Source organism: Apostichopus japonicus, chromosome 22 (assembly GCF_037975245.1).
Source record: "Apostichopus japonicus isolate 1M-3 chromosome 22, ASM3797524v1, whole genome shotgun sequence".
In the NCBI taxonomy this organism is placed as follows: Eukaryota; Metazoa; Echinodermata; class Holothuroidea; order Aspidochirotida; family Stichopodidae; genus Apostichopus; species Apostichopus japonicus.
In genome coordinates this window covers 5,677,672-5,691,918 of record NC_092582.1, presented here as the reverse complement: position 1 = coordinate 5,691,918, position 14,247 = coordinate 5,677,672, and the positions used below count along the sequence as shown (strand labels likewise).

At 39.1% G+C, this 14,247-nt stretch overlaps 2 protein-coding genes across 2 annotated transcripts; one reads left to right on the top strand and one right to left on the bottom strand.

The window, feature by feature from the left end:
• Positions 1-3,759: 3,759 nt before the first annotated feature.
• On the top strand, positions 3,760-10,575 carry LOC139963351 (pancreatic triacylglycerol lipase-like). The gene is made up of 6 exons (XM_071964020.1): positions 3,760-3,921; positions 5,370-5,521; positions 6,729-6,857; positions 7,872-8,103; positions 9,521-9,645; positions 9,924-10,575. Exons 1-6 carry the CDS (start codon positions 3,885-3,887, stop codon positions 10,218-10,220), a joined length of 972 nt encoding a protein of 323 aa, XP_071820121.1. The 5' UTR covers positions 3,760-3,884; the 3' UTR covers positions 10,221-10,575.
• Positions 10,576-11,843: 1,268 nt separating this feature from the next.
• On the bottom strand, positions 11,844-13,877 carry LOC139964246 (probable G-protein coupled receptor No18). Its single transcript, XM_071965700.1, has one exon. The coding sequence runs from the start codon at positions 13,474-13,476 to the stop codon at positions 12,220-12,222; it is 1,257 nt and encodes a 418-aa protein (XP_071821801.1). The 5' UTR covers positions 13,477-13,877; the 3' UTR covers positions 11,844-12,219.
• Between the last annotated feature and the right edge of the window lie 370 nt (positions 13,878-14,247).

Below are 14,247 nucleotides of genomic sequence, written 5' to 3'. Positions count from 1 at the left end.
TAGCTATTACCGAGCGTCTGTAGGCAATTGCAGTGATTAAGTCATGTATTCCCTGTGTCGATTACGTGTAGATGATGTCTCGAACGTTCGTGTAAGCGGTAAATGACTCCGTCGCGTCGCAATTTTATTCCTTCAATCCCAAGCAGGCTCGAGTGAGCATTATTACTTTATCTTTTTTCTCGTGTCGAAGGTATACCGATAGCTACTACCGACTGGCTGGAGTCCGACCTGTCTTGTATTTTTTCTTGTATTGGCCATTTACTCTATGATGTATACTAAATGACTTATGTTTTTGAGTTGTGAAAATATTTCACAGTTTATAAACAATGTCGTGTAGAGCTCTCATTCAATGTAATGTATATCCTCTAACTTCACTTCATATACGTATAACCCCTTCTCAGGTATTTCTGGTGACATAGTCTTCCTAAGTTAATGTATATCCTCTAACTTCCCTTCATACGTATATCGTTGGTAGTAGATAGGTACCAACGACCCCCTTCACGTTCAGTTCAACGTAAAGACCTTCATGTATCAGGCATACGTTTAATTATATATGGATTAGGATATGAAATGTCACAGATAACACAAGCTTTTTTTTTAACCGTTCATCCCGTATGCATGATCGCGGATGCGATGAACCGTCCGTTTGTCTTTGTTTTCGCGAGTTTTTTTAGAATAACAATAATCATAGAGAGCTCCTAAGATTTAAACTGCGCGAACAGTGTTTAGCAGTCTAATGTGAAACTACGATTCAGAAATATATTTATTACGTCTATATGTTTTATGTGGGCTTATCGGTTTCAATTATTAGCCCAATATCAATGCTCCAACGTATTGACTACGGATATTGATGCACAGTCCCCTACACGGCTCACCCACTCAGCTCGACCTCCCCCCCTAGCAAGTCCATTTTTTGACATGTAAAGCAAATAATGATAACACAAATCTGGCTTCCCCTTAACACATATAGGCTCCGGCTACCATCAGAATGCCCTAGCGTGGCTTTCTGTCTTCAAGTACCTGTGTAAAACAACGATTAAAGCAGAGCTTATAATGTGACGTAAAGTCCTAGTTTTCCCGTACACTGTGATTTTACCGATTTTTTTTTTCTTATTTCTAAGTGTAAATTTCTAAAACATGAGATCTCAAAATTAAGAACTTTTAGATGCAACTTACAAGGCCTGAGAAGTGCCATTTCCGGTACTCTGGGAGACATTTTTGGCAAAACTGTTTTGCTACGTTACGCGCCAACCGATTGTGGCGCTCCGCTTAGAGAGTGTCATGATGGGTCCTTTTGGGAAATGGCTCACCCACTAAATATGTCTAAAGAAAGGCCCGTGTACATACGAACATCGAAGCACAACCATATGTAACATTTGGACGATACATTTGTTCCTCAGCTGCCCCCTAAAGATTCTACCCTGCAGACTACGGCCCTGAAGTATCTTTAATATATATATATATATATATATATATATATATATATATATATATATATATATATATATATATATATATAGGCTTTTATGTTTATAAATCGAATGTGGCCAGATACCCCCAATAGTGCTTTTTTAAATGAACTTAAAATGATACCATATGTGTATATGTTGTAGACATCTGTTTAATTAACAAGATAATGTTCTTCTTGTGTGCAAAGTGTAAATTTTGTTAATCATGATAAAGGCGCTAAGTTACACCCGGATGATAAATAGATAAGTCTTTCTTAATCACTTGTCTGATGTGACTTTTGTTACAATATGGCCCCTGGACCCACGCGATAAAAGGCTTTATACGCCAAGGCGCTCACGGACTCCTTCATGTTGCTCCATGTTCAGTCATGTATGTCCATTCTTCTTTTCAATTCGAATTGACGCCCCTGCCACAAGTCACTTTTAATAACTATGATAATTCTTAAATGCGCATGGTAGGCTTCATACGTTCAAGATGAGATTCCTGCCAATATTGACGTATATAAGTTAAAGTTTGTTTAAAGTTTTTTATTAGTTTTTTTATGATAGCTGGTTGTATACATGAGGTGCGTCAGAGGAGCTGAATAATGCATCTCTTTCCAAGCAATTGTTGTTTATCGAGAAAAAAAAAACTCAAAGAAAGGTCTTTATCGAAATGCCCCCAGCACTGATGTTTACAAAGTTAGTTTAGCTTAGTCCACCTTCACCTGCACCCATCTACCCTCACTCTCCCCCCCCCCCCCGCCCCATCCCACCCGAAATCATTATCTATAATGCATGTTGTTTGGTTTATATATATATTATTTATATATTGATTGTATATATATATATAGATATATATATATATAGATATATATATATATATATATCGGGAGGCCCGTGGTTCGAATCCCGGTGGAGGCTGAAAGTTTTTTCACTGTTCTTGATTTTCCAACTCATTACGATTTTCATTTATATATATATATATATATATATATATATATATATATATATATATATATATATATATATATATATATATATATATATAAATATATATATATATAGATATATATATATTTATATATATGTATTTGTGAACGCGTGCTCTTGCAAGCAAAAATTTTCTATTCTGTACAAAAAAAAATACCGAGGTGACTCAACCGAACACAATAGTGTCTAACAACCTTTACTTATCAGGTTGGAAAAGTAAATAAACATATCTCTTAGCACAAATATATCGAATTATAAAACAATATTTTTTTTTATAAGCCTGTGAGATCGAACACATGTTAATGCAAAACTTAAATTTATCAAGATCCCGTGCGAGTATGTTCGTGAATATACTTCATGACCAGGGACTTATTGTGTAACTACATAAAGGTTTTTCGGTCAAAAATGTTGAACTGCATATGAATGATTGTTTATAGAAATTCGCTTCTTTCAAGGCCGCACCTTTTGATGGCCGATATTCTATGAACTTGTCGCTACTGACGCTACAAGAAGTCTAACAGTTTCCGAGGTGACAGACCCATGCCCCCCACAGCTGCTTCAGTTCTCCCTCTTCATTATGCAGAATTTTAAACTTGAAATCCAAAAGACTATTACGCATTCTTTTGTTAGCTAAGGCTATTACGTACCAAACTATATTTGTGTAACTTCGTGACTGTTTCAAAAGGATACGATTTACATGTGAGGAGAGAAGGGTTATACCAGGGAGTTTCCATAACAACTCCCTGATTGTGACACTGTCATGAGATAACAAGATCACGTTTCTGTCGTATGGGAAGGGGTAGGGGGATCGGAAGAATGGTTACGTAATCTTATTCCCTTCAGTAACTTTTCTGAATAGAACTAGATACATATATCTATCGACTTATAGTAAATACAGTTTAATGAATCGTTGGAAATTCAAGATAATTCATAGAGAGACAAGCCGTGGCCATATACGATCACATATAGGCCTATGTGTTTGGATGTCGTACGTATATTTCACCCCATGCATATATAGGCTCATCACCTTCTCATATACCGCATGCATGAACTTCTACCAATTTTACCGTACACATTTTCTCTCCAGCCGGTGCCACACTGCGTCTCCACCGATTGACGCCCCACTCCACCCCCCCCCCCCCCACCCCGTCTCAATGATGCCATCATAAGTTGTGCCACGTAAATGTGTCACGTGGTACTGTGGTAAACCTTATTTTGTGGATGACGCAGCTAATAATAATCTGCTTCACATATCTCTATAATCTTGCTCTCCTGCGTTCTCTCACGTCACTATACAATATTAAACAACTCTTATCAATTATTCTTAGTCACATCTGAACCAATTCTCACGAACTATACAACAGGAGGATAAATATAGCACTGACCTGACGGGATTAATTTATTCTTGAAACTTCTGTCCAAGTTGATAGACTTTCCAGCAAGATGCTCGCCCTACTGCTCCTCGCCCTCGCTGTCTCAGGTAAGCTCTTCTCTTTTCTTATTTTTCTCTTTTCCTCTCTGTTTCAGTGTATCGGTGATGTTGTTATTGTTATTATTGTCGCTATGTTTGTTGGTATTATTTTTTTTTAAATTGATTTATTACCTATCAATTATTTTAGTTCAGCTCCTTCTCAATCAGCTGAGAATGGATAAAATCGACAGCGTTGAACTTTTCGTCTTTGCGCTTTGATATATCCAGTATGAAACAGTCAAATACATCACCCCTCCCTCACCCCACCCCCCTCCCCATAAAAAAATCTGCCATGAGGAATGGTTCAATCAGGGTGTCTTGCATCCACTGCCTGGGAAGAGTTAGTGCGTTACTACGGGGTCCCCTTTCTCCACCTCCCACCAAGGAGTCATTAGCGCAAACATTGCGTTTCGAGCCTCTGAGTACGCCTCAAAATACGGTTTCAATTGACGTCAAATTTGTTTGATTGTTCTTTGGGGGAGGGTAGGGGAGGGAAGGGAAGGACTTCAGACCTCCTAACATAGGGAAAGGCTTCAATTACCCCAGGACAGCACCCTTTTCTTTATGAAATACCAACTTGATTCATCTATGGCCCTCCCATGAGGGTTCGGGCCACTATTTCTGAATCAGTCGGGAAATTTTGAATTTATTATTATTGATTACAACAACCCTGCGTTTAAGGGCTACTTAAATAGATTCTATATAAATATGCCATAGAATGACCATTAGACGCTTTTTTTTCTTCTGGGGCAAGACCCCCTTCATGAAAATCGTATTCACACAACCGCACAGCCACACCCTCGCAAACCTTTTTGACCCACCGACAACCAGTCCACATATAAAGGTTCGTGCCCACAACCAAACTCGGGGGCATTTCGGATTCCTACACCCCCCCCCCCCCTCATCAGGCTTTGAAATCCTGTGCTCGTCACTGGTAAAGGCTACCATTTATGTAAGTTTTCTTAACATCGATGGACTACCTTTTAAAATTTGTTTTAGAGGGGAACACAGGTGGGTTATTGTGATACGTATAACCAGGCTGTGGTTCATATTTTAACAATTAGATACTATTGAACGCCAAATGTAACATTAATTCTGTGTCACAAAGCGGCCCTCGCCCGGTCAGAACCAAATCAAGTTTCAGGCGTCAACTGATGCAGTGCTTTGATTTTTGAGGGGGTGGGGGTGGGGTGGAGGGGGGTTGTAAAAAATACAGTCTGACAGTCTGTTGTAACATGAGATGAATATATCATATATAGAATCGGTGTGAAGGGTATATGCTCTCCATGCATGCAGTGATAAATCGTCGTGCACACGATTTTAAAGATCGGGGCCTTTAGTGCACGCTCATTCGAAGAAATGTCTCACAGAAATCGTTAAGAACGAATGGATCTGTGTCAACTGAATAAGGGTTTGATACAAATAGTGTATTTATATTTTGCATTTTTTGATTGCAGCTAACGCTGAAACCAATTACTACAATGGATTTACCCTGAACAATAATCTGGGATGCCACCAGGCATCCTGGCCACCAATGTCTGAGGCCGAGATCGGTACAACTTTCTACATGTACACCCCATCAACACCGAACGGTGTCATTGTAAATTCTGTGAGTTCAGTCATTTTATTCCCCCACCCCCCCCCTATATTATAGACGAGTTCAACAATTTGAAAAAGAAAAGGTAGTTTCAGCCATGGTTATACAAGAGACATTCACAGGGAAGAAGTTTTAATACATCCACAATTGAGGCAATCTTTGATTTTTTTGCAGGAAGTCTAGTCAAAAGTTGTGCTAACCCATTCACCCCTCTCCTTACCCTATCTGTTATCTATTAGTAGATCGTATATTGGTCTTTCTATGGCGATCACACCCCATGCAAGTATTATTAGAGGGTTGAGAGGGAAGGTGAATGTTTAGAATGTTGAGCGAATTTAAAGTGATATTCCATTGAGTGAAATTGATTTTTGGACAAACGTGGTTCTGCATTTTTTGTTCAAAACAACACACTTATCGCATTTTCTGTGACGAAGAAAGGATTTTTTGACGAAAATATCTAAATGTAGCTGGCAACAGCAGAGCGAATGATTTCAACATGGCCATTTGAGCTGTAAATCTTTTCGGAGTTCTTTAAAATATTGATCTCTCTTATCCACAGAGGGAAAATAACACACTCCGATTAGTTGCGTTTGTATGAAATATTTCATGCATTCGACATTGACTGCAGCTAAACAATTTGAAAACGCTAAATTTTTGACATTTCAACGATAAACCAACAAGAATAGTATGGTAGGAATGTTTTTGATATACATCTATACCGTCATGACGTCAGATACATCTCCCTGGAAGAATCAAAGGTTTAGGCAATCAAGATAAGTTAGAATTAACCAACCGCATGTATCTTTTTTAGTAGATTCTCCTGCAAGCAGACACTGGCGAATAAGCCTCATTGGCTTATCAAAGCCGCAAGCTGACCGAAGATAATCTCTTAGATTCATATTTAACGTCCATGTTTATGAATTGTCAATTGTCAATAACTCAGTAACTGGACGACATACATTAATTTTTGAGTGACTCGAACTGGGCACCTTATGATTAGAAGGCACCGGCGTTAACCACTGAGCTAACCCCATCTTGGGTTAGGGACAACAATATTTTAAATGGGGATTTCATTTTCTCGTCAAAATAGGCGTTCCACTGTCTACCATTGGCATATCTCTTTAAAAGAAACACTTTCCATACCACATTACTATGATATAAGTAGAGATTTATATTGTTATTTTCTTTTCTCATGTCCTTTTCTCCTCTACTATTATAGGGAGCCCTTAGTACAATGGTTGCTTATGGATTCAACGATAGGAAGCAAACCCACATTTTCACTCATGGTTTCAACAGCAACTCACAGGGCAGTAGCTCATTTGATATTTATGACGCATTCCTTGAAGTGGTGAGTACGTTAAAACCGAATATCTTTAAAGTATAACTCTCACAATCTCGTAAATTAAGTACAGATAATGCACTGGCCATTCTAGATATTATCCATGTAATAGATGGAGAAAATAGAGAAAATTATGAGCGAACTTCGACAAAACAGGCGACCATTTTGGGAGTTGTTTTTATCCATCAGCGCTGCTTTCTATAGTTTACTAAACTACAGACTTTTGTAGTCACTCGGCCACAAAGCCGCTACTGGAGTAATCGTGAATCACTGTGTCCAAATGCATTTATTCCATTGCCGGTTCAAGTTGTGGAGCCTAGTTGCATTGCAAGGCCGGATCCAGTATTTAAGAAAAAAGTGTGTGTGTGTCAGTGTGTGTGGGAGGGGAGGGGGTGGGGGTGGTCCTAGAGTCGCATAATCCACCTCTCATGTAGCGGATCTGAATGTCCTCATTACAACTTTTGAATTTTTCGTAAGTTTGAAAAGGGGATATGCGCAACCCCAGACCCCCAAACCACTGGAATAGCGACTGGCTAGTGCAATGTTTTCACATCTCCATGGCAATGAGACGGTCTTTCATATGTGATCCAGAGAGGACCGTTTTATGATTGGTGGCGAGGGATTTTGTCATTAAAACAAAAGAAAAAAAGTACGCTAAGTGGTAATTTCCAAACTAAAAACGGTGGCAAAGTGTAGAAGCCTGTGAAAAATGTTGCAGGCTTTGCTCTTGTACAACGTAAATCTACTATAACGTAGGTTGCATTATCATGTTACGCCGTTCGACCTGTATGGGTAACTTGCCTGACTTCTGGACGAGGGTTTGCTTTCTCCGCACTCCTCCCCACCCCCCCCTCTCCCCGTACCCCACGCCACTTCTCCAACTGCGTGATCGTAATATACATTCTTATATCTCTTCATCAAACATGCAATATACGATTGTGGCATGTCTAATGCTTATTAAGTATCTTGTTTTATCTTTTGAATGAAAAATCAAACTATTTACTGGCTACTATTTTCATATAGGAAGGAGCTAACGTGTTCGCCGTCGATTGGCGTAATGGTGCTAACGTCGCAAACTACAACAAGGCCAGGCAGAACATCAGAGTTGTAGGAAACCAAATCGCCATTTTTGCCGAAGGACTTGGACAGAGTTTCTCCAAAATCGAGTTAGCTGGACACAGCCTGGGTGCTCACGCATCAGGATATGCCGGAGAAGCTTTGAAGAACAAAGGATACACAGTCAGTCGTATCACAGGTACGTGTTTGATATTGTTCACATAGAATTGAAAATGCACTATATCATATGTATATTATTATTTTAGTATATTACCTAAGTGTCAGAGGTATTACAGGTATGTCTTTAATACTTGATACATCATTACCTAACATTCAGAGGTATCACATGTATGCCTTCAATACTCGACGCAACATTACCTAGCTGTCAGAGGTATCGCAGGTATGCCTTTCATACTGGACACAACAATACCTCGCTGTTAGAGGTATCACAGGTATGTCTTCAATACTGGGCACAGCATTACCTAACAGTCAGATGTATCACGGGTATGCCTTTTATACTGAACACATCATTACGGAAGCTGTCAAAGGTATCATGGGCATGCCGTTTTATACTGGACACAGCACCTAACTGTCAGAGGTATGACAGGTATGTCGTTAATACGGGACACAGCATTACCTGTAACTGCCAGAATTATCACAGGTATGTCGTTAATTATGGATACAGCATTACCTACCTGTCAGAGGTACCACACGTATTCATTTAATACTGGACACAGCATTACCTAAGTGTCAGAGGTATCACAGGTATACCTTTCATACTGGACACAACATTACCTAGCTGTTAGAGGTATCAGAGGTATGCCTTTTAATACTGGACACATCATTACCTAACAGTCAGAGGTATCACAGGTATGCCTTTTATACTGAACACATCATTACGGTAGCTGTCAGAGGTATCACAGGTTTGCTTTTTTATACTGGACACAACATTACCTAACAGTCAGAGGTATCACAGGTATGCCTTGAATACTGGACACAGGACAGAGGTATCACGGGTATGCCTTGCAGTCAATTTTAATTTAACACAGCAGGTAGTATATGTCTTTACTACTGGACATAGACAGTTTTACTGCATCGCTGTGGATGCAGATTTTAAATGCGTTTTGTATTTGATGATTAGAGCACACAAGTGTATCAGTAAGCAAACAGCAGCAAACAGCAAACATTGAACGGGTAGACAGTAAACAACCAGTACAAAGCAGGGCTACTATAATTGTTCAAGGGGGTGGGGGGGGGGTAGTAGAGGGAAGATGGGAGTTTTCTGGGGCTCGAAATCTGTTGGAGGATGAAAATGTATCTATAATATATGTTTATGCATTATAATGTAACACGAACTATACACATAAGTATAGTCCGAAGGATTTATGGCCTTTTAAGTCGCTGTGACATAAATTCTTAAATCAATTGTGTGGTTTGCTCTTTATGTTAGCTTGACTATAAGGTAACTTTCTGCACTTCAATTTTTATGGCAACATAAAGTAGCATGTTGGTGAATTTTGTCAATTGTATATGTTATAGATTCGATAACCAAAAATGTTGTATAGATGCAATTATTTTAGTCAAACGACCAACTCATTTGAATTATTTGATGATAGGTTTGGATCCCGCTGGTCCAGGATTTTCCGGCGAGTCCAACTCTGGATGTCGTCTTGATCCATCCGACGCCGACTTTGTCGACAACATCCATACCGATGATGACACATACGGGTCATCAACTGATGTAAGTTATTACCATATTAGGGATGTAAACAAAGGAGTTATGTAAAAATGTAAAACATTATGTGCTGCTTCCTCACAAAACCTTTATAAAATAAAGGAGCAAGAAAATAACGGGTAGACCGTAAGATGTGTCTCTCTTTAAACTGATGCCCCCCACCCCCCACCCCACCCCAACCCTTGAAAGGTTACGGCCCTGCATTTATTTGCTATAACAAATTAAAGTTGAAATAATACACTCTATACGAGAGGATCACTTATACTTCGTTTTCAAAATTTCAGATGGGTCACGTGGACTTTTATCCCAATGGTGGATCCTCCCAGCCAAACTGTTTGACCGACATTGCATCCTGCAGTCACAGTAAAGTGAAGAACTACTACGCCGAGAGCATCCTGGCAACAACCTGTAAGTTTACGTCATATGACTGCAGCTCCTGGGCTAATTATGAGGCAGGTCAATGTACCTCCTGTGGCGGTGTGTTTGGCTGTTGCAATTACATGGGCTACTGGGCAACTTCCTCCTGCACCGGAAGGCGTTATCTCAAGACTAATGGAAAGCCAACATACTGTATTTCCTAATTTTATTCAAGACAACAGAAGAAGAAATAAAAACACTTAATATTCAAATCAGTATAAGTCAGAAAGCAGTCAGGAATTGTTAACATTCTCATAATAAGTAAGAATGGATTTGAATAAGCGTAATATTCCTCACCCCTACAAATTTATGGGAATTCTTGCATGGTTGCTATAGCAGCTCTGTGAATTTTGACAATGATAGTAAGACCAGCCTGCAGGCCGAATTGATCAAGTATATAGCTGTACAAGATATCTGACACTTAGACACATCGTCTTCCAGTGTAGGTTACATAAACTATATAAATGTATATGATTCAATATTAAAATATCAACTTTTGAAATATATTGAAAACAATTATATTGTCTCATGTTATAAATATTTTTGATTTCTTCTTCTTCTTCTCCTTCTTCCTGTCTTTTCATTCTAATAAATACAAGAGACGGAGCTGAGGCTGTAGACCTATTTTAACGGTACATTTTGTAGCTTAGGCGCATTTCAAAAGCGTAGGCCTATAAGCGATGCATAAGATTATATTCTAAACACGTGACCGATTGTGGTAGAAACCAGAAGTGTAGCATATGTTATACAAATACAATAGGCCTACTCTACAATAAATATTGTTCACGTTGCCTGTGTGTTTATCTGTTGTATATGTTTGTCACGTTGACTGTGTACATAATACATGCACCGATCTCGCACTGTATATGTTTGTTATATCGAGTTTATGTTGTAGCTCTTAATGTACCGTACGTATGTACGCCACGTTAATTATGTATGCTTGCGCCTAATTTTCTTTAGTATAGGCTATATTAACTGTATACACGTGTAATACACATACAGTGAACTATTATATAGGCCTACTACGATATCATTGTTTCAACGTCATAAACAACACGTTAGTAACAACCCACAACCACTAGGAAAATATACCTCCACTAACAACGAATCAACCCACAAGTGTAGCGGACCAGGCTGGTCCCATCGACTCCTCCCCTCACCCCTTCCCCACCAACCCCAACCGTTTCTACCACCCGAAATTCAAAGTGTTCCAAGACGTAACGATTGTGGTTATGAAGTATTGGTTATACTTCCTATCTACACAAGATACTGCACTCTATATATGCGGCCCTGCACACATTATATACCAGGTTGAAATCTCGGGTTCAGAATGTAACGCCTCACAAACGTGACTTTTTAAGATAGTGAAATAATCATTTCCAGACGTAATTAAGTCTAACACTATATTTTACATAGGCCTACAAATTTAGATGATCAAAAGAAAAAACGTGTCATCGTAATACTGATTTTGATTCATCCCGGTACTGTACTGCGTGACAAAAGATCTGATGTTTCTTTTTCGTTCTTTTTTTTGCATAAATTTGGTTAATTCCGAAATTACGTAACAACACTTTCTTTTATGCTGCATGCGAAACCGAAAGCAAATGCCATCGCCTCGTTAATTCCCTTCATTCAAGCAGTTATACTATTTGACGATTTTTTTCCCCCGCCAGGCTATATGGATAACCCCTTCGAACCTAACCTGATTAGATATAATTTGTTTATAATCAGAGGCGGATCCAGGATTTTAAGGGGGAGGTTTCCGATGATGTATAGAGGTGGGGGGGGGGGCTAGTTGCGTATACTGCATTTCGAAGATTAGCCAATGTCAACAATATTGCAACTAAGCTAAAAGGTAATGACATTTGTCCATGCTCTAACTAATATCAGCACGATCACGACATCACATAATGAATGATATGTGAACGTATGCGTATTGAATACAAAACGTAATATATCATATATTATTAGTCCACGTCACTCCGGATGGATATACATATCCCGTCAAGCATATATAACTCTATGTGATAGACATTAATGTTTACAACTTCCTCAGTTAATTAATGAATGTTACATATCCTCCAGTTATACTGGATCTATACAAATCCAGGGTTCAACCGATTACGTAACACATTATTCCACCATTAACCGATGAGTCAACTTTTAATTCCCGCGTTTGCAGCGCAATTGTCGACGGATGTCCCTTCGAAGGTGACGATTAAGCGCAAAGTACAGAAACGGATCCACCGCAGAATTCGACCAAAGAAATAATGTTAGAACCTTTTCCACTGTCTGAAGACTGTCTGGGAATCCGGTAAAGGCGCTAACGAGCCCTATTATAAAAGATGGCAACCAACACGTCGCTAGAACAATCACAAACAGGAGCAATTTAATGGCGGCTGCTCGAAGCCGTTTGTTCTCTTGCTTGGCTTTTTTCTCTATATATTTCTCAGTGAAGGTAGTTAGATCAGTTGCGCTCATCTGAGCGTGCAGATCTGTTAAACTACTGGCACAACGTTGATTAAGCGCTATTTCATTTTTCCTTTCAACGGTTTTTTGTTTCTCGTTGTTCTGATTTGCCGGCGACTCGATTTGATATCGGTGACCCTTTTTTACTTGTTCGCTCGATATGACGGAAACCTTTGTCTGTGGCTCCGTTTTGCTTTCGACGACCTCACTGTTTGATATGTGTTGAAAATTATTTGCGCTATTTTTCAGTCTTCTGCGAACGCGTTTACGAAGCTTCAGGAACACCAAGGCGTTGAATAACACCAGAAAGAAAAATGGCACACAAAAATCGACCATAAACACTAACAGAAGTAACCATTCAATACCCAGGCCAAACAGCTGGTAGTGTTGCCATGGGTTACTTGCGCTTGCGCAATGGTTGGTCTTCCTGGTTGCTACCAAAAACCACACCTCTGCTGCAGTAGCCACGCAAAAGTTTAATAACCAAACCAGGAGACTTCGAATCACAGCCCGTTTTGTAGTTTCTTTACTCCGATACCGAACGGGATTCGATACCATAATGTATCGATCAAAGCTAAGCAACACAGTCATATATAATCGCTGATATAGTAACAGTTGCACACACGTGTTCCATGCAACGAGCAGCCATTGTGGTAACCATGTACTCTCCGTGAGCATATAGAGTCCATATGGTATCATGACCAACAACCCAACCCCGAAATCGGCTATAGCTAAGTTTAATATGTACACATTCTGAATGGTTCTTCGAATTTCACTCATGCGTTCACTGTTGAAGTAGGTGACCAGTACGACACCGTTATCCACTACCGTCACACATCCAATCACCAACGTCATCACATGAAGAGTGAGAACCCATCCAGAATGATCGTGGATAATTTTGCATATATCTGAAGTGACGACAGTTGAAGCTAGTAAATTCATTCCTTCCATTTTGGGAGGTGGTTGGTGGTGTGGCGAGGAAGGCGACAGATTGGCAGTACCCAAGAATAGCTTTGACCTGCGTTACAGTAGATCCAAAAGCCTTGAAGATGTACGCTATTAGGAAATTTCGCAAACGACCAATACTACTACTTGTTTGAGAAAGAATATTTCTTACTTCTTTGAAGAACGTTTTCTTATTTCAATCCCCCAAAGCAAAATGAGCCATGTTTTTTTTTAACCGATCTGTATACACCCACAATCAATGTGATTTTGGTAGTTTATACGTCATATACAGCGACGTTATAATTAAACACAGTGAAATGCCGCATGGATATACAAAAAAGAAAAAAAAAACGATCAATTCATATATGAAACTATATATCCCAAGAATTCCATCCACATCCGATTTTAATCACGATGATTTAGTTTATGACAATTTGACAATGTAGCCGCACAGTCCCTCTAAAGAATCTGGTCAAAATTAGTCTTAAATAGTATATTAAAACTGAAGTGAGAAACAGAAAACCTCTCTGGTATTTCCACGCTCTGTAATTACAAATTGGTTTAATTATTAACTAGTTTATATCGGCTAATTTGACGGTTATCGAAGGTGGAGAACTAATAATTACGAAACATTTGTCAACTTTAACACCATAAAACTCCCTGAGAAGTTAGAAGAAAATTAATTACCATTTCCCTCTGCATTGGTTGACAGATTATCACACAGGGTATTAATCATAGCTCATCAGAAGTACAAATAAACCCAGAGAAAAATATGGT

Excerpts from the sequence above, each read along its gene's own strand:
- LOC139963351 (XM_071964020.1), top strand. The coding sequence starts at position 3,885 with ATGCTCGCCCTACTGCTCCTCGCCCTCGCTGTCTCAG. Across the intron at positions 5,522-6,728 it reads ACGGTGTCATTGTAAATTCT|GGAGCCCTTAGTACAATGGT; the intron begins GTGAGTTCAGTC and ends CTACTATTATAG. Across the intron at positions 8,104-9,520 it reads CACAGTCAGTCGTATCACAG|GTTTGGATCCCGCTGGTCCA; the intron begins GTACGTGTTTGA and ends ATTTGATGATAG.
- LOC139964246 (XM_071965700.1), bottom strand. The coding sequence starts at position 13,476 with ATGGAAGGAATGAATTTACTAGCTTCAACTGTCGTCACTTCAGATATA.